The 23146-nt window shown below is 47.6% G+C and overlaps 1 protein-coding gene across 2 annotated transcripts in view; it reads left to right on the top strand.

Moving 5' to 3' along the window:
• Nucleotides 1–23146, top strand: part of ZNF638 (zinc finger protein 638) — an 846814-nt gene that overhangs the window by 546339 nt on the left and 277329 nt on the right. For both annotated transcript variants that reach the window (XM_069632287.1, XM_069632288.1), the window contains one exon: nucleotides 871–996. In XM_069632287.1, coding sequence (XP_069488388.1) covers nucleotides 871–996 — 126 coding nt within the window. The remainder of the gene's footprint in view (nucleotides 1–870; nucleotides 997–23146) is intronic.

Raw genomic sequence — 23146 nt, forward strand, 5'->3', positions numbered from 1 at the left:
CTGCTACATAAGCTTCTAGACACAGATGGGGTGTGCTGGGTCTAGGAATTTGGGAAGACTAGTAAAGTCAGTTTCACTTTACTTTCTCTGGGAAACAGTAGTTTATCCCAGAAAACGTATTTAAACCTTGGGACAGCCTAAAAGGCTTCCCTGTGTCACTGTCATTTTCTGTAATAATTGTAAGTGCGGTGTATTGGTTAGTCTAAAATAGTATTTACCTGCCTTACCTTGTGTATATAAAATGTATATTTTAGTGTAACTTCCAGTGTGTAAGTGTATTTGAGCTAATGTATTGACTTGGTTCATTGTAATTACCTATATCTCACTCCCATCCTCCTCATAAGATCAGCCTGGCTGCGCTCCCATTCTAACAGTCCTTTGGGTTAGTACATACTTAGACTAAGGGCCGGGGGACCTGTATTCCAAGGGATAGTTTTATAGTTGCTTACTCCCAGGTGGACAACCCAAACACACAGATCCCCAGAATAGGTTGGCCTCGGTTCACGACTGAAACCTAAAATCCATTTTAACACTAGTGTAGTGGTGTATGGAGGAACATGTGGGGATTTAGCTGTACCTCAGTACCAGCCTACCGCCTTTAGAGTTTGATTTGTTGGGAACACTGTTTCTCCTGAAGGTTACATAGTTTACATCCCTCATTGAACGACTGGAAGAATCTTGCTGCCAAGGTTTTTGATGTGAACGCTTCACTGGTCTTGGTCACATTAAACTACTTTTACTTGCCAATTTTGTAACGGTCTTCATGTCGTTAATTTAATTCATACATTAATGATTTATTATTCATTTGTGAATTAAATGTTTTGTACATATTGTCTGCTTAATGTGTACTAAATGTTTGTTTTTTGGCAGGCTATACTGCAGCTTGATACTGCGAAAAATGCAAAAGCAATGTTTACGTTCTTACTCAACTATCCATGTAACCTTGGTAGCAGTACTTTGAGGTGCACATTATCAGCCAAGAGGAAACTGCTACCGGTAAGTATATTTTGTAACATTTAATTTTTTTAACAACTTTATTTAAGGACCAGTTGCAACAGGTTACATACATAGTCGTCAAGACAGGCAGCTATGCTGCATCGTCTTTATTAGGATAGTTCTTCTGAAGTCCAACTAAGAGCTTAGTAAAACTATTCATCTGAGGCAGTACAAGACTCCACTCTTAGTATGGGGTAGCGTTATTTATAGCAGTCAGGTTTATCTTAGGGGCGACAGAGGGCTGTAGAATCTGTACAAATGAAATTGTAATACAAAAGGTCCAAAGAAACACTATATATGTAAAAATAAAGGATTTATTTAAATAAAGGTAGACCCAGATAAATGTAGGGGTAAAGAAGTACAAACACATTATATGAAATCACAATTATAAAAACACCACACTGTACTTGAAGGCACACATACCAAAGTATAAACCTTATTTGGAATATTTAACAGTAGTTCTAGGGAAGTAAAAACCTTTTCACACACATTCAGTATAGGTCACACCTATTCTTGGGGTAAAAACAATGGTTACTTTTGCAATTAAATTCAATAATGCAAGGGCAGTAGACCCTACCAGTTGTACAGTGACGCTCAGTACAAATCACATAATCCGTCAACTGGACAATCTACATTTGGTGAATAGTGGAACACTTATTCTAGGTACAGTAAAAACCTAGAACTACTTTTGTGATAACCCACAGTTATACTAGGTGAGTAAAACCTAACGATGTAATATTCAGGTGCTATTGAAATCAGACACAGTTTGAGATGAGCAGTAACTCTTCTAACTTATTTTTCGGATGGCACACAGCTAACCTGAGGCAAGTAAAACCCATATACTTTTAATCTCTCAAGGGGTCCTGGTTAGATCTAACTATACAAGTGACTGATGTAGGACTTAAAAGGGATGGTTAGCACCACAGACTCTGGGCTAGATAGCACAGGGAAAGTAAAACCCAATGTTACACTTTACTGAATGACTGTTATTCTAGGTAGGCAACAACCTAATATGGACTTATTCTGGACAGGCTTACGGTAAATCGGGGGAAGCGAGACCCATTTGGGGGACACTCGTACAATTATCCTAACGGGACTAATCTGGTGAAACTAACACTTTACTTTTGGCAAAGAGACCCTTTGGTGATTGAATCTTACCACCCTGATTTATATTGTGAGGAAACTGAACCATAATCTGTGGAAGACCAGACGGGGATCTCTTATTATGAGAGGAGGAGGAGGAGGAGGAGGACTACTACAATCTCGACTCCCCGATTCCCAAAGACACCACGGTGCATGACTCGATGGTAGATGATCAACCTCTCCTCAATAAGGTACTGGCTAAAGCAGCAGCCCATTTTCATATTGACACGCAGGGAGTACAAGAAGATATGGATTTCGCTGAAGAGATCCTAGGAGACGGGAGAGCCATCCCTATATTTAAATCCATCCAGCGTAGGATTGATCCCTCGCAACCTCAAATCTCACGCGTGCAGTTAGTCTGCGAGTCAAACTATTCCAAGCCCCTGTACATCAGGGGGCAATTAAAACCGGATTCCCTGTTTGTAACAACCACCAGAAAGAGGGCAGGTACACTGCTTGCTTCTTCCGAAGCACCTCCTGATAAGGAGAGCAAAAAACTATAAGCTCTGGGTAGAAAGGTTGCCTCCGCCTAACGGGCATGTATTGCCAACAGTGCCACTCTTTTGGCAAGCTACAGTTGCCGCCAGTGGGAAGAAGTAGGTGCTTTAGTTTTTTCCGCACCCGAACACCTAAAGAGCCAGTTGGCTCAATTGGCAGCAGATGGAAGGTCTATATCAGGATGCATACTAAAGCCAAACATTGATGCAGCGGATAATGCTGGAATATTAATCGCTGAAAGCGCGGTTATAAATCATCACGCTTGGCTAAAACAGTCGGGGATCAAACCTGAGACCAAGCCACTCTTATAGACATGCCTGTATAGCCAAACGTACTATTCAGCAAGGCAGTGGAGGAAGCCTTAAAGACGGCTAGGGATGAGTATGAGACCCTAAAATCTCTCGGCCAACTCACAAATAAACCCTCAGGACAGAGAGGAAACATTTTTTGTCGCTTTCGGGGCCAAAGCTCCCAGAGGGGTTCAGACTATCAAAATCAAGGAACCTCATGGGGCAACAATCAGTTCCAATCATCACCGGGCTTAACAGGGGGGCCGCACTAGGGATAGAGGCAGCCCCGCCAGAGGTGGTATGCCACCCAGTAAGCAGTGATGTTCTGCTTCGGGTCCCCTCCCATGTATCCCCAGTAGGGGGTGCATTTCCACCGTCACCCACGCATGGGAGGGGATCACTTTGGACAGATTGGTACTGTCCAGTGTCCGGAGGATACTGTATAGAGTTACTAGGGCGCCCCCACAACCATCCTCCGTGGCAGAAGGTACACTCGCTGGAACATCAGTAAATACTCCTCGAGATCGCCATTCTGCTTGCAAAGGACGCCATAAAAGTCGTCCCAGTCAGCCAGGTAAACAAGGGTATTTATTCAACCTACTTCCTTGTGCCAATAAAGATCTAACAATGCGCCCAGCATTAGATTTGCGCCCTGCAAACAAGTATGTCAAGCCACAAAAAATCCGCAGGACTACAGTACATGAGGTAATCCCCCTACTAAGAAAGGGGATTACATGGCTACATTGGATATGAAAGATGCCTATTTTAATATTTCAATGTTCCCTGCGCACAGAAGATGCCTGCGTTTCAAAATAGACAACCGGCACTACCAGTTCAAGGTGCTGCTCTTTAGAATAGCCTCGGCTCCAAGGGTATTGGCCGTGGTGGCGGCGCACCTACGCAGGGAGGCAATCCCAGTGTACCCTTACCTGGACAACTGGCTGATTAGAGGGGAGTCCCCCCACCCCCCTTAATTTGCAGATTCAACATCCAAAGAACAATTGGGCTTCTCAATCAACTAGAAAAAATCAAGCCTGGTGCCAAGCACCTCCAAAACAGTTCCTAGGAGCTGTCAGACACCCAAGAGGGGTTGACCTTTCCATCGGAGGAAAGAATTTGAAATATGTTGCTGCAAATTCCTCAGTTGCAGGTCGGTCGCCAAATAAGGGTGCGCGATGCGTTTGCTAGGCGTGATGGCATCTTGCATTTACCTGGTTCCGCACAGGCGCCTGCGACCCATGCAGGAATGGCTGGTGAAAGTGGTCTCAAGCAAGTGGTCAGTGGGACGATCTAGTGGTCGATTCGCCAACACTAGTACAGAGTCTCTGCTGGAGGACAAGAGCATCTTACAAAGGCGGAACCCTTCTACGATTCAGAGATACAGGCTGTTGTCACAACATACGCCTCCCTAGCAGGGTGGGGAGCCCAGTACTTTCACCATATAGCTCAGTCGTAGGAGACCTCTTCTCTCTGTGGGGCTTCTCCACCATAGACCTATTCGCCACAAGCGAACACAGGAAATGCCCAGACTTCGCCTCCAGGTTCCCCCAGCCAGGCTCCAAGGTGAACAACCAATGAATGAATTGGTCAGGGATATTTGCCTACGCTTTTCCACCAACCCCTCTGATGAGGAAGGTGGTGAACAAGATCCACAGGGAACCAATGACGCTCATCTGGGTTGCTCCTATGTGGGCGATACAACCATGGTATCCACACCTATGCAAACTGGCGGTGTGCGACCTCATAAAGCTCCTGTGCCGGTACAACCTACACTCCCAGCACGAGGGGCCAACAGTGCATCCTCAGCCCAACTCGAACTTGGCAGCATGGCTCCTGAAGTCAGAGTTCGGAAATCTCAATTTACCCCCAAGATGTATGGATATCTTGAAAGAGTCAAAAAAACCTAACATGAGTCACTGTTACTATGACAAATGGAAACGATTTGTAATTTGGTGCCAGAATAAGCAAATCAACCCAGTCGATTGTACTCATTCTAATGTCACCTGTATGCTCCACCTACTGGATGCAGGCTTAGTGTTTAACTCAGTGCACCTGGCAGCTTTATCAGCCTACACCACGTCCCATAACGAGGTCTCATGGTGGAAAGTTCCAGTCGTCAAAGCATTTATGGAAGGGGTAAAAAGACTCCCCTCAAATTTCTAACCCACCACCAGGTTGGGACCTTAATGTGGTACTTGCTAAGCTCATGGGACCTCCCTTTGAGCCCATGCACAAATCTAGTCTCAAACACCTGACTTATAAAACTGCCTTCTTAGACATCACCTCCATAAGAAGGGTCAGTGAAATTCAAGCTCTGTCAGTGCAGGATCGTTTCTTTACTATTCATAAGGATAAACTGGTTTTACACTCGCTCTAGGTTCTCACCTAAGTTCATTTCCATTTTAACCAGTCTATTGAACTACCGGCCTTCTTCCAAGAACCCAAAAGCTCTGCTGAGGTCCTCTATGTAGATAAGACCAGACCGCTAAGAAAGACCAATCAACTGTTCGTCTCCATAGCTGGAGAGGGAGATTGTGTCTCTAAGAATGCCATCTCTAAGTGGATAGTCGATGTATCCAACTGTGCTATTCCCTTTCAGATAAAATACTGCCTTTTACGCCAAGGGCTCACTCTACAAGAGGTACTGGAGCAACTCTGGCCTTCATTGCAAATGTACCCCTTGACCGCATTTGCAAAGCAGCTACATGGAGCTCAATTCACACCTTTACTCGGCACTACTGCTTTGACACTCATTCCAAGACGGATAATCAAGTTGGACAGGCGGTTCTAAGACACTTTTTTGCTCATGAACATTCTCACATCCCACCTCCTTCTAACACTGCTCGCTAATCTATGCACAACATGTGATCTAAGCAGATTCTACGAGCCTCAGAAACTATAATTACTCACCGTAATCATATTTCTGATGCTTGTATCTGCTTAGATTCACAGGCGCCCGCCCTTCCTCCCCTCTGAGAGAAGGCACATGGTTGCTTGTAGTCTTATCTTCTTGGATACTCTGTACTCGCGCTACTCCTCATGCTACCACATGTCAAAAAAATACTATCGGAGGGTCCTACACACGTGAGGGATCATGGGTACAGGGGACGTCACACTAGGGATAGTATTACTGGCACGCCCTGGTTCAAGCTGTTATACTCTGCAGCTTCCACTAGATGTCGGCCTATGCACAGCATGTGAATCTAAGCAGATACAAGCATCAGAAATAGATTACGGTGAGTCATGTATCCTAGATTTGTGTTATTACTCTCTTCTGAGGATGGCTTTGTAACTGGCTAATATATTGTTTATGCAAGAAAATGAGTGCAAGTTTATTTGAATGTGTAACTTTGTAACTCCACTACAGCTCACATTTCCCCTCTTGAGATAAGCCTGGCTGCTCAACACACTACCAAAACTGTGTAGCACAAGCTTATACCAAAGGTTGGGTTACCTCTACCTGTAGTTATCGTTGCCTGTAGTGTCCCCACAGGGTACTGCATTCAAACTTTGCCCAACAGCAGGGTTGTGCATTTTGCCGTGAGATCCCGAAATGCACGTTGAATGACCGCCCTTCTGAAGGTGAGGGTGTTCCTCTCAGGAGGGAGGCTGCGTTCCAGCCCATTGAGAAGACTCCAGAGAAGAGGTTGCCGATCTCTCTGAGACCGCCCCTCTGGATGCGAAGAAAGATGGAGGGGGGTGGGAGGGGAGGTGTTGAAATCCTCCAGGGCACGGATATTTACTCTGCTGAGGAGTAGGAACTAGTCAACCTCCAGACCATCCAGAAGGGCGGTGTCGACAATGACCGAGATGCTGTTGAGGAAGGTAGCGGAGGGCCTTAGGATGACAAGGACCCGAGCCCTGTTCCTACGCTCCAGCTTCATATTCCTACGCCTCAACTGCCACCTAGAGACCTCTCAATGGCCATTCTCTCAAGACTGCATACACGAGTATCCAAGATACAGAATAGAATGACGGTGATGCTGCTTGCTCCCCCCGCGGCACCGGTGCTGCCCGCCCCTCTGGCGACAGGGGAAGCTCCATCCAAGAGGAGGCACCGCTGCCTCCTTGCCACCCTACAACTATGCAGACGACACTCAAATCATCTACAAGATCGAAGACACCCAAGCCGATCATTCAAACTTAACCGACTGTCTAAAAGAAGTCTTCAACTGGATGAATGCCAACAACCTGAAAATCAACCCAGGAAAAACCGAAATCATGACCATATCCAAAGACCAAGAGAAGGAAACCCGCCATCCCGTGGCCAACGGAAATGGGATCTACACAATCACCATCTAAGGTAGTAAAAAATCTGGGGGTCCTGATGGACAACACCCTATTCTTAGAACCGCAAATAAACGCAACAGTCAAGAAATGCTTCTTCCTCCTCCACACGGCAAGAAAAATACTACCTTTCCTCTCCTTCACACACAACACTCACCATCACCGGCTTCATCATGTCAAGTATCGACTATGCAAACAGCCTCTACCTCGGTATACCGAAATACCTACTGAAGAAGCTACAAAGGATCCAAAACACTGCAGCCAGACTACTCCTCAAACTATCCAGAAGAGACCATCAGCCCGGCCCTAAAAACACTACACTGGCTCCCAGTAAAACAGCGTATCATCTTCAAAACAATGTGCATAACGCACAGGGCAATCAGCGGACAAGGAGCAGAATTCCTACAAAAAAATAACAATCTACAAGCCAACGAGACCGATCAGGTCAACCAACGAAATCCGACTGGAACAAAAACCTTACATCAAGAAGAAACTTGGAGGCACCGCTTTCTACCACTTAGCCGCGAAAACCTGGAACAACATCCCAAAAGTAATAAGGAACACCAAAGATCACCTTAAATTCAGAAAATTACTTAAAACCTGCCTCTTCAACACCAGAGACTAAAACCGAAACAATAAGACAAACGACTCATCAAAAAAGGACATTGACAAACCCCTAGAACCGACAGAAGTACCCTGGGCACCAGTAGGGCTGACGCTGGACACAGGGGTCCACCCGCGAGACCCAGAGAAACGGATACAACTACTCCAGCCAACCCTTACCATCCCTCACCGCCCGTACAGCCACAACTAGGTTCCAGGAGCCTGTGGAACGGACAAGATACCACCAATCACCACACAACCGGGTGTATGGACACTAGCAGCGGCGCTAGTCATGTGGAGGGGGTGAGGAGCATGCAAGGTTATAAAGAGCGGGCGGAGGGGACAGCTAGATCCTCAAACGGCCTCGAATGAAAAAACGGGCACGTACCTCCTGAGGCTCAGGGTGTACAAGCATCCCGTCGGGTAAGATTACACGAGCCCAGCCGGTTCAGTCCAGGATAGAGATGACTAACGAATACCATTAACAATTTCCTTCTCTGCATACACCTCTCAAACTCCAAACACAACCACAAACCTCTAGCGCAGCAAACCGCACGAACTTCACTTCACTACACTGCAACAACAAAACAAAAACACATGGACTCGCACATCAGCACACGACGACTACCGGCCGCATACACCCCAGGCCCAGCCGACGGAACCACCGGGCTGAGGCTGCCAACAGCACATCACTGCAATCTTGCACTTTTCCAGCCTCCACCCACTAACCCCCTCCCCTCCCCCTCCCTATTTCAGAGCCGCCAGGGGACCACTCCAGTGGTGATAGTGCGCGGTACAAATGACCTTTAACATTAACCCTTCGCCACCCCTCCACAAGTGAGACTGGGTCGGAAACATCATCGACAATGGGCACAGATGACAGCGGGATGGGGGCGGAGGAGACTCCAGTCGCCTCCGCCCAGATCCTCTCCGCTGGATGAGATGGGATCGTTCCATGCGATAATCTTTTTTTCCAGCTCAGGCCGCAGGACTGAGGGCTTCCTATACCAACGCCGCGAGGCGAAGAGGAAGACCATCCTTTCAGTCCCGCTCCTGGATGACATTTGGGATAAAGGACTGGTGCTCATGAAGAACCCTTCTACAGCACCAGCGAAGAGGGACCACCTGGAAAAGTACAGGGTGCCGAACTCTGCACCTAAGTGCTTGCTGGCCCAACCGTCCCCGGACTCTGGCTTCTGCAGCAGCCAAGAAGTTGTTGTCGGGCTCGGTCTTCTACAGCGTCTACCTCTCCTGACAACGAGTCGAAGTAGTTGGATGCAATGGGAAGGCTAGTTATCTACTCTGTAGCAACGACCAAGGCCGCCAACGCCCTTGCTATCGTGGCGCGCTACGACTGGGAGCTGTGGTTTAAGTTCGCACCCCTGCTGAACTTCCTGACGTTAAGAGGTCAGAGGTTTTGGAGATTCTTCAAGATGGCAAAGTGGCTTCGGACCACGCCATCACAGTGGCCACAGATATCGCAGACGTCTGTTTCTGCCAGATGGCAATGGCGGTTGCCTTTGCTTCTGTGGATGGCTCAAGGCCACCAACTTTGATAGGAGGTCCAGATATGGGGTTTGGAATGCCCTTTGACAGGGACAATCTTTGTGGGAAAGATGTGGGTGAGTCCCTACAGGCCATCAAGGCGGACAGACGGCAGTTGTCCTTTTCGGTCCTCAGGAAGCAAGTCAACCTCCAATCAAGAATGAATGCACCCAGGTGGGAGGCCGGCTGGCAAACTTAGTCAGTGTGTGGTTGACTATCTCCACCGGTTGGGTGCTGCACGCTTTCGCCCACGGACACATTCTAGAGTTCAAATAGAAGTGTCCCCAAATAGCACTGGTGGCCCTGCAGGAAAACCACATCCCTCTGCTCCTGCTGGAGGTTTGGGCCATGCTAAAGAAAGGGGCGATGGAGCTAGTTCCAAAGCGACTCAGAGGCTCCAGAGTTTATTCAAGGTACTCCCTCGTGCAAAAGAAAACAGGAGGCTGGAGGCCCATTTTCGACCTGCGACGACTAAACAAATACATAGTCCCAGAAGTTCTGAATGGTCACTCTTCATCAGGTGCTCAGAGATTTTCTGTCGCTGTTGGATCTGGAGGATGCACACTTCCACATCCCCATTCACAAGGGACACCGCGTTGCTTCACTTTGTCGTTCACGGGAAGCATTACCAATTCAAGGCCCTTCCTTTCGGTCTGAAGTCGGCGCCCAGAGTCTTAACCAAGTGCCTGGTGCCAGTGGTGGCCCATCTGTGACTACAAGGGATCGACATCTACCCTTACTTGGACTGCCTCATCCGGGCCAAATCAAGAGACCTTGCTGTCGACCACATGGTGAGGACCGTCCGCCTACTGACGTATCTGGGGTTCTCAGTTAATTGTGCAGTCTTGCTTGACTCCATCGCAGGACGTGCTGTTCCTGGGATCCCGACTCAAGTGTCGTTCATGGTGGCGCCGTCAGAGGAGAGGGTAGCGGCCATCCTGGGCAAGGTGCAACGGCTGTTAGCCCTGATGATCGCCACGGTGAGAACATGAAGTCTCTGCTCGGCATGTCATGCATTTATCTTATCTGGCTCTGCAAGTTAAGGATGAGCGTGCTGCAGGTGTTCGACACCCGTTGTACAGTATCTTTAGGTTGAAGAAAAGTGCAGCAGATGGCTCCGGTTCCTATGCAGCTCTGCAGATGCTACTGTTTCTGGGACTCAGTCGTGGGGATAAGGAGGACGATGTCTGGGGACTCTTGCACTGCAATGGGACAGTCACCGACCGCAACCGGCAATCTTCAAACAAGTGGCACTTCAGTGTTTTAGCTCCTCGCGTCTACCTCAAATAGCAACACAAAACTCTTCCTGGCTATCGAGATGGGCTTTTGTTGAATCCGGGGTCCAGCACTCTGTTGAAGCGGGCTCAGACCTGGCCAGTCCTGCTTCCTGGGAGTCCGGGGGATCTTCCTGGAGCTTTTGGCCAGCTTAAAAGCAATGCACACAATCTGGTGTTGCTCTCCCTGGCGATTTGGTTCCAACAGCAACTGCCTTTGAATTTCATCCAGCTCCAAGCGGATGTCCAGGTGGCTTACTTTGGAGTTGATTGGTCCCACCAACTCAAGGGGAGAAGTGCTAGCAGGGCTTCTGTAGTCCAAACGAAATTGGAGTTTTAGCACAGCAGGAGGGCTTCACCAGACAAACCAACAGTCCAGAAGTTGCAGCAGGTGTCCTCTTCAAGTTCTTTTAAGGATTCCTTCGTCGACTCTGCCTTCCAAGCCAAGAAGCCTTGCCTTTTTATGTAGATTTCTCCCATTCATTCCAGCCTAGCTGTCAGTCACCCAGCGGGGTGCCTGCCTGCCCTTGCCGGACAGCCAGCCGGCTAATCACTTAAGAGTGCATTCCTGTCTCCTAGGAGATTAAGTACGGAGTTTCGGGCACCTCCCTCGCTTTCTGCCCGCGCCAGGCACCCTGGAGCCAGAGGCGGGATTCACTCGTTAATCCCAGCAAAGGCAAAATGAACAAAGACCAAACCTGGTTTGGTGTGCAAAGTAAATCTCAAGAAGGACCTTTCCACAAAGAAATGGCGAAAAAAGACGACCAGGGCCATTTTGACAAAAATGGCACCGTTGGGTGTTTTACTGCAGCTGCGAACACAGCCTGTGGTAAATGCACACCACGGTAGTTAAAAGTAAACCACTGCCACCAGCCATTCATTGAAGAAAGGGTAACATGAGAAGCTAAACAAAGGGGATTCTAAGTAATCCCTCCACCCTATTGTAAGATAGTGTGTGCTGGGTCTCGAAAGTTACAAAAGTAAAGTCAATTTCACTTTACTGCTCTTGGAAACAGTTGATCCAAGAGAAGGTATTTAAACCTTTGGGAACTCTGAAAGACTTCTCTGTGCCACTGCACTGAAGGTGCTTTGTGACATAATGTAAAAGATGATGCTTATGGAGTTTGCCAGACTCCACAACCAAAAGAAACAGTACACAATCACATTAAAATACATGAGTGGGAGGGGGGAAGCATCTTGCTCTCAAGGTTAAAAACTCAAGTCCTCAAATCCAGCAAAGTTGCTGGGGGTCTCTAAGGTAGTGATGAATTTGCACATTTCTGAGAATTTTCCCTAACACTGGGCCTCAGTCGTGGTGGGAGGACGTCTTGGGACTCCTGCAGTATGGTTTTAAGGTCGGCAGCAGCAATAGGCAAACCTGATCAGCAGCACTTCGTGGTATCTGCTTTTCATGAAAAGCACCACCGTGGTTCTCAGATACCTTGTGGGTTTGCCTTGCTTCTGGGGTCCAACACTCTGTGGATCAGGATGTCTGAAAATTGTAGGAAGTGTGAGACACATCCCAAAGGGGTATCTACTTAACTGGAACTGAAGAGTGTATTTTTGAAGTGGATTTTATTGTTGCCTATTGGCCTTACTAAAGAAGGCTTATTTAAAAACTGTTAAATTAATAAATTTTAATGGGAAACCTTGAGTATAATTGTTTGAATACCTGTCACTGTGAATCTCCATTTTACACCTCTACATTGAGCAGCCAGGCTGATCTCTAGAGGGGTCAGTCGCCAGTACAGGCCTATACCAAAGGTTGGGTTACCGATTGCCAAGAGGACAAGGCTGGTGTAGTCTCCCACAGGGTTACTACATACAATCTTGCCTAACCATGCCTACAAAGATTTTGCCGGATTTGGACTTTGCAAGATGATACTCGTCCATGTTCACAGGACTCCTGCCATTGGGCTTCTGCAGCTCGGGTGAATCACAGCAAGTAGGTGATTGCTCCAAATGGAAGCTCTTCTTGGTACCGCCAGCCCAAGGGACGAAATCGTCCCGTTAGCGTCTTCCCAATCGATTCGAAAGCAGGGTCTACACAGCTGCAGGGCTTCACTGGGCACCTAGCGGTCCAGGTGGCTGCGGCTGGCATTTCTTCACATGTTAATCTCCAGTGGTAGACTCGGCCTCTAGTCCCAAAACCCTCACTTTTTAAGCAATCTCGCATTCATTCACAGCCTAGGCTGTCAATCACACAGAAGGGTGGATGTCCTTTCAGGACAGTTAGCTGGCCAATAAGGACTGGTTTAACTCGGGCACACCTAGAGACAAAGGACAGGGAAGTTTCGGGAGCCTTTTTCCAGACACACTGGAGCCTGGGTGGGCTTCGGGAAGGGGGGGCATTTTGGAAATATTGTCACCCATGGGTAGGGTACTCTACTGCATCTGAGGATTCAGCCGGCTGTAAAAATGCACACTTGTAGTGAAAGGTAAACCACTGCCATGTAAAGTAAATGTAACCAAAGTTACATGAGAAGTGAGGGGGAATTACTAAGTAACCCCGCCCCCCCTAGCACTCCACATAGGAAAAAATTTAAGTTAGACAGTGATCATCTTGCTATTCTTGGGAACGTTAGTTCACCAAAGAAAATGGGATTAAACATGAATAGAAGACCAAGGTCGTCTTGGTGACATTTCACCCAAGGGGCTGTCTCACTATACAAAAGGCAGAGGCCTATGGAGTTTCTGACTCGGTAAAACACATTTCTAGTCCGGAAAAATGCATGAATGAGGCTCCACTCGGTAGGAAACAAAATCGCAAGCCCCGAGTCCAGCAAAAGAGCTGGGGGTCTCTAAGGTTGAAGGGAATTGGCACAGAAATGAACTTAGGCAGGAACACAGTCAATCAAACAGCCTTGAAACATTCAAACAGGGGATGGGGGGGTAGGGATGTGTTGGCAATCCTTTCAGGACAGCCAGCCTCCCAGTTTATACTGGATTCTTAGGCTGCATGACAAAGGACTGCAGAGTGTTGGACTCCACCCTTGCTTCCTGCCTTCAGACACTCTGGAGCCTGGGCAGGGAATCTACAGGACTCCTGAAGACAAAAATCACACAAAGGAATTTCCCGTCCTTGGAAGTCGGGGGAAGAAACAAAGGCCAAGAAACACTGAAATGGCATAAATACTGACCATTTGGTAAGGTGCACCAAATTGATAAATGGGATTACTGCCATCAACCATTTAAGTTTGTCCTTTGACTCAGTATCTCCCCAGCACTCCACATAAGATGTCGGGTGCTGGGTTCGTCTAATAAAATGTAAATTGATCCAAAGATCCCTTCAACCTTCCAACTGTAGTTCTCAAGGTTGGCCAGAGAAAGTTTTGAAGGGTGAGCCAGAGGGCAACCCAGCAACAATAGGCACTTAAAGTGGTCAGAGAATCATTTTTAAAACGCACTATGGAGAGTCTTAAAAATTACACCCATAAAAAGAGTAAAGGATTATGCGAGTGTGGAAAAGGTTCCCGTTCAGAGGTATGAGGAACAATCGTCCACCGGTGAGAGCAAAAAGGGTTTGCGGTTGACGCAGGTCCGTAAGATTTTTCTTTGCCATGAAAACCTTACCCAACTCAGCTCTCTGGGAGGTGTTGGGGAGAGGCGAGGTACGGTGGTGAAGCGATGCAATGTGTATATATACAGCCAACGTCCCTTCCAGAATCTAGGCGTGGCCTGGCTTAGTCCGATGGAGCTGATGCCTAACCACACTACGCTCCTGTCAGTTTCTGAGCAGCTGAGACTGGACTAGATGGCTATCTGATGAGGGATATGCGGAAGATGAAGCCACAGAACATTAATGACTAATTTAGCCAACAGATCAAATTAATATGTATATGATTTAATGTATGTAGTGATTGTGTTATGCTAATGGAATTTTTATTTTCCTTGTTCATATTTGTTTTTTAAAATGTATCTGCTGTGTAAAGTTCTCTTCTCTAATATTGCACGAAATAAAGTTACTGGAAAGTAATTTCTCAATTGAATGGACTTGAGGAAAGATGCAGTTAAGGATTTCAATCAGGCGACTCACACCTTAGTCTCAGCCCAGTATGCAGCGCCTTATTGAAATGCTTGTTTATGTTGGATTCAATATTGAGATCCTACAACACTCATATCACACCCCCTTTTCAAATACCCCGGGTCACAATGGACCATGAACCCGGCTGGTTGGTAAAATATAATATTTATTTGAAAATTAAAAGATCATACCATTTTTAATATGGTGCAGCAATCACTAATGGGGTGATGAGAACAATATGAATGTAAGCAATGCACTTAGTTAACCTTCTATTGATACATCTACAAACACCAGGGAGTAGGAACACTTTTTGATTTTAGGCAAGTTAGAATTCGAGTTAGAATTCCCCCCTGCAAGGTTCCCTCAACCCACAAATCAATTCTGAGTGGATCAACAGAAGCAGTAGGTAATCGGGAATGACAAATTCAAAACAGAATTGAGATCCGACTTTCCCTCCCCAAACAAGAGAAAACGGTATTTTAAACCCTGACAATGCTAAAAATGACACTCGCAAATGGATGAATTAATGAATGGCTGCAAAAACCTTGCAACAAATATTATTCCTCACTACAGCAACTATGTAGAAGTACAAACAATCACAAGCAATGTATAACCAAGAGCATACAGTTCGGAAATGTGTGGCAGGTTTTAAAACCTGTTTGCAGCAAATGACATGTTGGAAAATTAGCAAACCTTTGCAATTTCCACCTGAAATTACCAAAACGTTTTTTTAATGTTGGGGTGTAGCTATAGATCGTAGGTACAATATGGAAGTGGAATTAGGTGTCCCCCTGGAAAATTGAGTGAGTTATGCAAGATCTAGTAAGGTTCATTTTTAGGAAAAGAGCAGAGAAGCAATAGAAAACTACTTTAAAATGGATTGCAAATTTGACTTAAACTGGATTTAATGACTTAGTAAGAGAATGCCACAGGTGAATCTCAAGTTACGAAGCCGTTGTAACCCTTCACGTGGTGTACCCCGTTTCCTTTATGGAAAATGAATTTCTTTAATCAAAATCGCTAATGGTTTGTTCTATGCAAAACGAAAATGAAGGGAAAATCGACGCTGACACTAGGAATCAAAGGCAGGGTTTCACAGATAATGCTGACAATTTTAACAAGAGATTGGGTCCAGAATAGGATAGCTTGGAGATTCTGATAGGACAAAGCAAAGCAGGGTATAGTATGAATTTCTATGGTTCCTATTGATATTCACAGTCCACTCTTTAGTTTTTGCGCTCTGGTCTAACAAAGGACAGCCGGTCCAAATCAGCGGGACAGGATCAGCTGGGCATAGACTGGTTACCGGGTAGCACTTCTGGTCACTGGATAAGATAGGGCATCAAGGTAGCAGGATGGCAGCAGCATGCAATGAGTGGCAGCAAGCCAAACTGGATCGGGATGCCAAAAGTACCAGTTTTCCCCTTTGTTAATGGTAAATTTAGTGGTTTTTCAAAATTTGAGGCCTTCCGGGGAATAGGTCAGCACTGCTTGGGTTTTGCAATGGGCCCTGAAGTAAGATCGGCAATGCTTGGCCTTGTAGTTGGGATCTGGAGTCTGGATAGATGACAGGTACAGGAACGCAGCACAGGAATCAGGAAGAGTGTGTGTTGTCAGGGGCTCTTATTTATAATGCCTGGTGACATCATCACAGTACATGACTGGGGCAGGCTTTACTACACACGCTTTGATCAACCGTAGTGGGCAAGGGTAGTAGTCTCGACCTAGCTCTCTGCTGGTTGGATTTCAGAAAAATTGTCAGGTTTATGGGGTGAGTTTTACAGTGTCCGGAAACCTCCCATAGTCACTGGAACTAAAAACTAATTGTGCAACAAACATATATTTACACAATTGAAACCTCTTAGCAAATCAGATACACAGGCCACATATTTTATGCATCACATATCAGTCCAAACCTCCATTCCGTGAGGCCTTGTTTCACTCTTTTACCAGTTTTTTGCGTTTTTCAATGGGATTATATTACTAAAAATTCTACAACTTTATACAAGGGTGGGGATTGTCATTAGGGATGTGTGTACAAATCATTACATTTGCATTGTGGATGCTTTTCTTGTAGCCACATTTCTGATGTTAATATGCTTAGAATCACATGCTGTGCATAGTCAGACAGCCAGTGGTCACTGCAGAGTATTGCATCTTGTTTTTCGAAAGTCGAAAAGGGACCATCGACATAGGCGTGTCTGTAATACTATCCGTGTAGTGTACCCAAAATCCCTCACGCGTCGAAGTCCCGCAGATTTTTTTCCTCCCAGAATACTGGTCACCTTATGCGGAGCTGATAAGAGACATTGCCATTTAACATTTATTCGGCCCTTGGTCGATTTGTCAGTTATTGTTTAAATTGACCACCACCAGCCCTCTTTCGACGGCCACTCAACTTCCCTACCGAGTCAAGAACTTTGGCTGAGGTTTTGACGAAGGCTATCCTTTCGGCGCTGCAAACACATGGCCCATCCTCGCTGGCCTACACAGTAGGGAGAGTGGGGGTTGTTGTGGACATTTGTATCTTCTAGAATGCCTTTCCCTTTTCCCCCCCCCTTTTCCTTCGGGGTCGTTATGACTTATTACAACCTCAGATATGGAGAGGATTCCTTTTAGATTTTGCCCTTGTAACAGCAAATTTCTGCGGAAGGACAAGAGTAAGCGGTGTAACCGCTGCTTACCCCTCGACCACAAGAAGGCCGGCTGTGCGGCCTGTAAATGCCTTCGCCCAAAAACCTTGAAGGTACGTAGGCTCAAAAGGTGGGCAGACTACGGCATGTCGAGGGCTGATTCCTCACCAGCGGCAGCTGCCGCCGAGTGTGACGTGGGGGATAGTGATAACACTACCTCCGTAACGGAGGTTGTCGACCTCTCTATGGAGCACTCCTGCTCCACCGCGTCTGTTCTCGGCCCCGAAAAGCTCGGCTCAGGCCCCACTTATGGGTATGTACACCCCAGCGACAATGACGCACATGAAAAACTCACAAAGCACACAAGGGTCGCCAACCCTCCCCGCAGCCGCATAAGCACCTAGCGACTGGGCCTTATTCTACTAAGGGCGCTACCACCAAAACGTCCATCTAAATGCCTCGTAAGCGGGCGTCTATCGACGGTAAGGTGCCGGCTCTGCCGAAAACAATTCACGACCAGCCCTCGACGGACAACCTAGTCGTGGAAAGCTTAGCTAGAATAGTCTCCAAGGACACTCAGATGGGGTGGTGAAAGTCACCGAAGCCCGCTCACAAGGTCAGAGAGACTTCGAAATCTAGAGAGGGTACGCCGGAACTTCCCCCCCCCCCATGTCGAAGGGAAAACCCAGAGATGCGTCCCCAGTGCCGGCCCCACGAGAAGGGTTCTCAGAGGGCGAAGGGGGTATATCCTCCACGCCATGAGAGATCTCGCCGCCTAGAGGTGGAGGAGCAGCCCTTCCTGCCACCGGTTATCCCAGTGGACTAGGGAACGATTTGAATCATGTATGGACCGACTATATAGGTGTGTCCACCTCTGAACACATTACACCCAAGAGGCCAAGGGAGGTGCTCCCTGAAGACCATAGAGCCAAATTTCCAAGACTTTTCAACCCACTTGAGGAAGAAATTGATACATATGACCTCACTGAAGAGGATCCAGATTTTCAGGAAGACTAAGAATTCCTAAATACTGAGGATCTACAAGACCCTGTAGGGGACTTCGAGGAAGTCCCAGACATATGTGAACCACAGCCTTGGCAGTCACCAGGGGCGTCAACAGACCCTGATGTGTTAGATCTGCCCTCTCCTCAGATCACACCGGTTAGGGACCAGTCACCTGTGGATGATCAACCCACATTCAATGCAATGCTATGCAAGGCGGCAGCACATTTTGAAATTGGCACAGGGGAAACTACCCCAGAAGTAGATTTTGTTAAGAAAATAATTAAGGAAAAGCCACCTGCTAGCCAAGCCATACCCCTTCTTGCCTCAGTCAAGAGACGCCTTGTTCCCTCTATCTACACCTGCATTGGTTAGTGGGGTCAATCCAAGAATAGATAAGCTTTTTAACCCCCTCACCTTCTGATCCCTTATATATTAGGGGTCTCTCCATACCTGATCCCCTGGTAGTAACCACCACGAGGAAAAGGGCGGGGGTTCTGCTATCTACTAGCCAAGCACCCCCAGATAAGGGGGGGGAGCTTTATGTTTTGGGAAAGAGGATTTCATCCTCGGCAGCTTTTGCCACGCGAATTGCCAACAACACAACTTTGTTGGCTAGCTACGCTGATGCCCAATCGGGATTGTTATGCGAATGGCCTACAAGAAGCACCTGAGCCTTTGAGAACCTGGTTATTAGCCATTGTGACAGAAGGTACACAGGTCAACAAAAATTAACACCTTAGATGCTGCCGAAACGGCGGCCGGTCTCTAGTCCAGGTTGTACTTGAGCGTCACGCTTGGCTCAAACTCTGGTTTCAAACCAGAAACATAGGCGTCCCTCATCAACAAACCCCTTGAAGACTCAAACTTGTTTGGCAAGGAGGTTGATTACGCACTGGAAACCGCTAAGAAGGAACACGAAACTCTAAAGACCCTGGACCAAATCAGAGGACGACGTCATGGCAAGGGAAGAGGTCAGGGCTCCACTCCCGCAGCTCCCCGGCTACCAACACCAAATGACCCGAAGGTTCAGGTCCCCTCCCTAAACTTTCAGGGTTAACATCATTCATACAAGCATGGGAGGAAATTACCACAGACCGCTGGGTACTGTCAACAATAGCCCACGATTACTGATTCGAATACAGTCGGTCCCCAACATTCAGACCCCCAAGGGGGGGGGGGGGGGGGGGAAGATTCCTTTCACCAGAACACCTCTCCATCCTTCAGGAAATCGAACTGCTACTGAAAAAAGGAGCAATAGAGGTCATACCTCTCAGGTAAAGGAGGGTATTTATTCAGTGTACTTCCTTGTACCCAAAAATGATCTAACCATGCGCCCCATACTAGATCTGCGCCCAGCAAACAAATTCGTAAAACCTCAAATTTCGTATGGTGACTTTGCAGGAGGTAATGCCCCTGCTCACACAGGGGGATTACATGGCAACACTGGACATGAAAGATGCATACTTTCATATTTCAATGTTGCCAGCGCACAGGAAATACCTCAGGTTCATGATAGAAGGCAACCACTATCAGTTCAAGGTGCTACCCTTCGGCATAGCCTCAGCGCCAAGGGTATTCACGAAGGTACTGACGGCGGCACACCTGCGCAGATTATCCATTCCAGTCTACCCTTACCTCGACTGGCTCATAATGGGGGATTCCTACAAGACATTCTTCTCAAATACCCAAAGGACTGTAGACCTTTTGTTCCACCTGGGCTTCTCCATCAACGAGAAGTCGTCCAGCCTAGAACCCAGTCAAGCAATTCCTAGGGGCTCTAATTGGAACAAAGGACAGCCTCGTCTTCCCATCCGAGAGGGTCCAAAACATGATGTTTCAGATCCCTCAATATGTAGCCGGTCGGGAATTGACGGTACGCAAGGCCATGCGGTTGCTAGGAATGATGGCGTCCTGTATTTATTTGGTACCACACACGCGCCTGTGCCCTATGCAAGAGTGGCTCAACAGCCAGTGGTCAGGCCAGCGGACAATGGGACGATCTAGTGGTGGTCTCGCAGGCCTTCTCTCGCTGCAATCGTGGTCGAAGGAAAACCTTGCGTCGGGGAAACCTTTTGCCACCCCCGCAGTGGAAGTCACTCTAACCACAGCGGCATCCCTCACAGGATGGGGGTGGGGGTTCCCCTATCCCATCAGACTGCACACAGAGTTTGGACTCATAGTATGGCGTCCAAACACACAAACTTGCTGGAACTACTGGCGGTCTTCAAGGCACTGAAGACTTTCTAGACAGACCTACAAGGGAAAACAGTGCTGATCCTCAGACAGCACCACAGCCATGTACTACCTGAACAAGCAAGGGGGCACTCACTCTCCAGGACTGTCCAAGCTGTCCCAGAACATCTGGAAGTGGGCACTCAAACACATGTTCCTGTTATCTCAACATGTACCAGGGCAACTCAATCTTCTGGCAGACTAACTCGGCAGAGACTTCCCTCTGCCTGCAGAGTACAAATGGCAACTACACGAAGACAGTTCAACGTTTTCGCAGAATGGGGCTTCCCAGAGATCGACTTGTTCGCAACTCTGGAACACCCAATGTCAAGATTACACCTCCAGGTACCCTCGGAACCGCTCGAAGGGGAACGGTCTCTGGATAACATGGTCAGGGAAACTTGCCTACCCTTCTATAAACCCCCCACCTACTCCCCTTCTCAACAAGATAAGGCACAAGATGCACCAGGAACCAGTTACCATGATACTGATGGCCCCCATGTGGGCCCGCCAACCCTGGTTTGCTCATCTGATGGAGATGTCAGTCTCCTCCAGTGAAACTACCCTACCCGTACAACATGCTCTCAAAGGACAGGGGCCAAACACTGCACCCATGCCCACAGACCCTGAACTTGGCAGCCTGGTTCCTGAGGTCATAGAATTTGGTAATTTGCAGCTCCCTCAGATGTATGGACATTCACAGAGAAGCAAGGAACCGAACACTAGTTACTGCTACTCTAGCAAGTGGAAACGGTTCGTCATATGGTGCAGGTCAAAGAGCATCAACCCTGTTCACTGCTCTCCCACACAGATTGTTATATACCTGACTCACTTGTTAGACTCAGGTTTAGTCTTTAATTCTATTAAAGTTCACCTAGCTGCACTCTCCGCCTACACTACGTCTCAACATATAAGGTGTCATGGTGGAAAGTTCCAGTTAGTAAAGCCTTCATAGAGGGAGTGAAAAGGATTCACCCTCCTATATCTAACCCAGCTCCCTGATAGGACCTGAATGTTGTACTAACCAGGCTAATTAGCTCACCTTCGAACCCATGCATAAAGCAACCCTTAAGTACCTCACTCTTAAGGCTGCTTTAATAACCATCGCCTCCATTAGGAGAGTGAGTGAACTACAACCGCTCTATACTAGATCCCTTTGTAACAGTTCACAAAGATAAGGTGGTTCTACGGACACACCCTAGGTTTGCACCAAATTTCTTTTCAAAATAACATGTCAACTAGTTTATAGAACTATCAGCGTTCTTTCAAAACCCATCAAACTTGGGAGAAAAGAGCCTACACACACTTGATGTGCGCACAGCGGTCATGTTTTATATGGAAAGAACTAGACCACTGAGAAAGACTAATCAGTTCTTTGTCTCAGTGGTGGCAGGAAGAGAGGGAGATGCAGTTTCCAAATCCACTATATCTAGATGGATTGTCCAATGCATCACTGTTTCTCTTGCCAAGAGAGAACTGCCCTTCAAGCCTAGAGCACATTCTACTCGAGGCACCGGGGCATCCATAGCATTCATTGCAAATCTTCCCCTTGATTCCATTTGCAAAGCGGCAACCTGGAGTTCTGTACACACCTTTACAAAACACTATTTTCTAGATGCCCATTCTAGATTGGATTCCCAGGTGGGACCAGCAGTACTAAGACATCTTTTCTCTACTGTTCCTTCTCACAACCCACCTACAACTCCGGGTACTGCTCGCTAGTCCATGCACAGCATGTGATTCTAAATAGATTAACAAACATCAGAAGACATGCATTACTTACCGTAAAAGCATTTCGAGAGGATTGGGTCATCCGACGTATTCCATATCTATGACCGTAATCACCACAGCTGTGCTGCTTCGGAAAATAGTCTGCGTCGATACGCCGCTCTCGAGGACCTCCAACGGCCGACGTCACTGGATGTTATAAGTAGGACGCACGACGCTCGTAGCCTCAGTTCAGTTTTTCCCGCAAACGTGTTCACTTTGGGAATCTCGGCGCGCCTCGACTCTTTGGAGTTTGTTTCTCGGTTCTTCGGACATGTTTGGTGTTTGAAGTATTTCTTTGTGAAGATGTCTACCTCGTCTTCCTCACAGCGTCCGGGCTTTAAGAAGTGCGGGGACTGTGGGTCCAAGATGTCGGTTACGGACTCGCACGACACCTGCCTCTGGTGCATCGGCGAGGCCCATGACACAGATGACTGTCGACTGCCAGTTGCTCACGTCGAAAGCGGGAGCGCAAGAAGTTATCGGTAGGTAAGGTGTCCAAGCCCCGGAAGTTGAGGTCTGCGGGGCTTTCAACGGACGGCTCGAGGGGCGACTCCGCATCGTCGGAAGTCCAGTGGGTCTCGGAGTCGGACTCGCCACGCCTCTGCCTCTTCGAGGCACTCCCGGAAGCGCCGTCATCGGTCACCTTCCCCGTCCTCATCCGAGGACGCCGCCCGTCGGCGGGTCGCTTACCCCACCAAGCATGCGACACCGGAGGAATGGCCTTCCTTCGGGAAGAAAATGTTGGCAATTCTCGAATCGCAGGGCACTGGTCCGTCCGCACCTCCGAGTGGGGTCGGTTGTGATCAGCCGAGAGACACTCGCACGCCTTCGGGCTTGGGTGGTCGT

The sequence above is a fragment of the Ambystoma mexicanum genome, chromosome 6q (assembly GCF_040938575.1).
Source record: "Ambystoma mexicanum isolate Mex_15411 chromosome 6q, UKY_AmexF1_1, whole genome shotgun sequence".
Taxonomy (NCBI): domain Eukaryota; kingdom Metazoa; phylum Chordata; class Amphibia; order Caudata; family Ambystomatidae; genus Ambystoma; species Ambystoma mexicanum.